The 2,500-nt window shown below is 48.8% G+C and overlaps 1 protein-coding gene across 1 annotated transcript in view; it reads left to right on the top strand.

The window, feature by feature from the left end:
• Positions 1 to 2,500, top strand: part of pkp3b (plakophilin 3b) — a 98,334-nt gene that overhangs the window by 85,258 nt on the left and 10,576 nt on the right. The window contains exon 11 of the mRNA XM_063189522.1: positions 1,342 to 1,524. Within this exon, the coding sequence (XP_063045592.1) occupies positions 1,342 to 1,524 (183 nt within the window). The remainder of the gene's footprint in view (positions 1 to 1,341; positions 1,525 to 2,500) is intronic.

The following is a 2,500-nucleotide window of genomic DNA, read 5'->3' as shown; positions in this document are numbered from 1 at the left end:
GAGATATTAAATTCCTCACGCAACCATTTGCCTTTACACCTGGCGCTGCATGTAGGCGCTGGCTCTGCACAGCTGCAACTGCACCAAAAGAAGGCATCTTTGCTTGTCTATAACTTTTCGCCATTCCCCCCTTCATTTCCACCATTCATAACCATATCTGCATCAACAATGATCTGATTTTCCGATCCATGCGCCGTTTACCTGAGTGACAATGTAATTTGCGATTGAGTACTCGCCAGTGAGCCATGTTACGTTATAACCTGTGTAGTTGCCTTGGTCAGCACGCGACAACTTCACGTTGTCAGCACAAACATGTCAATTATTGTTTTCAAAGTTGTAATTGGCAGTCAGTCGATTAGTTTGATAGTCGCTGAAACACCAAACGGCGACAGATGTGGTTAAAACTTGAGAGAGAGATTCAGAACGGTAGTGGAGCACTGCAACTGTGGACGGTGACAGAGAGGGGAGGGGCTCTCCTCACGAGGCTGCTCATTTAAAGCGACAGGTTGTTTTTTTCTCGTATGTGGAAGACTATTTGATGTAATGTTTCAGTTTCAATTCAATCTTAAATAGTTTAGTTATTCTATGCAATAACTTATACATTGATTAATACTGTAGACTGTATTACCAACACTAGTCTGAAAGATAATAATAATAATAATAATAATAATAATAATAATAATAATAATAGCCTAATAATAGACATGTGCAAATTAAGATTGATTGGTTTATGGGCAGAAATGGTATTCAATAAGGATAATTAATAGGCTATTAAAAAAACAGGAAATCATTTTTGTGATCGGCAATGATCGGTAATCGGCAGATAAAGATTTTTGGTGATCGGTATCGGTGATCGGACCCAAAAAATGGTGATCGGAGCACCTCTATTTGTGTGTGTGTGTGTGTGTGTGTGTGTGTGTGTGTGTGTGTGTGTGTGTGTGTGTGTGTGTGTGTGTGTGTGTGTGTGTGTGTGTGTGTGTGTGTGTGTGTGTGTGTGTGTGTGTGTGTGTGTGTGTCTGTGACTACGCGTGTGCGCGTGTCTGTGTTTGTATGTGTGTGTGTGCGTGTGTGGCTGTGTGCCTGCGTATGTGTGCGTGCGTGTGTGTATGTATGCATGTGTGTAACACACACACACACACACACACTACACACACACACACACACACACACACACACAAACACACACACACACAGACACACACACACACACTACAGGACTGCGACACACACACACACACACTCTACAGGCCTATTTACCTCATATACTGTATGTGTATTTTCATCTATTTTCTGATCTTGGTGTGTGCGTGCGTGTGTGTGTGTATGCATGTGTGTTGTCAGCAGAAGAGCCAGGAGTTGTGTACGCTGTCGGAGGTGGCTCGGCAGCCTAAGGGGGGCGAGTGGCTGTGGCACCCCCAGGTGTTGTCCCTCTACAGCCGAGTCCTACAGGCCTGCGACACCAACACACACACACGCGAGGCAGCAGCAGGAGCTCTGCAGAACATCACAGCGGGGGATAGCAGGGTACGTTATACACACACACACACACACACACACACACACACACACACACACACACACACACACACACACACACACACACACTACAGCCAGGTACTGCAGGCATGCGACACCAACACACACACACGCGAGGCAGCCGCAGGAGCTCTGCAGAATATAACAGCTGGAGATAGCAGGGTACGTTACACACACACACACACACACACACACACACACACACACACTACAGGCCTGCGACACCAACACACACACACGCGAGGCAGCCGCAGGGGCACTGCAGAACATTACAGCTGGAGACAGCAGGGTACGTTACACACACACACACACACACACACACACACACACACACACACACACTACAGGCCTGCGACACCAACACACACACACAAGAGGCAGCCGCAGGAGCACTGCAGAACATAACAGCTGGAGATAGCAGGGTACGTTACACACACACACACACACACACACACACACACACACACTACAGCCGGGTCCTGCAGGCCTGCGACACCAACACACACACGCGCGAGGCAGCCGCAGGGGCACTGCAGAACATTACAGCTGGAGACAGCAGGGTACGTTACACACACACACACACACACACACACTCACACTACAGGCCTGCGACACCAACACACACGCGCGAGGCAGCCGCCGGGGCACTGCAGAACATTACAGCTGGAGACAGCAGGGTACGTTACACACACACACACACACACACACACTCACACTACAGGCCTGCGACACCAACACACACACACGCGAGGCAGCCGCAGGAGCACTGCAGAACATCACAGCGGGGGATAGCAGGGTACGTTACACACACGCACACACACACACACACACACAAACACACACACACACACACACACATACTAACCCCTCCTTATTGTGTATTTATATTCTACAGTGGGCGTCTGTGCTGAGTCGTGTGGCTCTGGAGCAGGAGCGTTTGCTGCCACCCACACACACACACACA

This window comes from Engraulis encrasicolus, chromosome 23, assembly GCF_034702125.1.
Source record: "Engraulis encrasicolus isolate BLACKSEA-1 chromosome 23, IST_EnEncr_1.0, whole genome shotgun sequence".
Classification (NCBI taxonomy): domain Eukaryota; kingdom Metazoa; phylum Chordata; class Actinopteri; order Clupeiformes; family Engraulidae; genus Engraulis; species Engraulis encrasicolus.
This window is presented reverse-complemented; position numbering and strand designations above follow the sequence as displayed.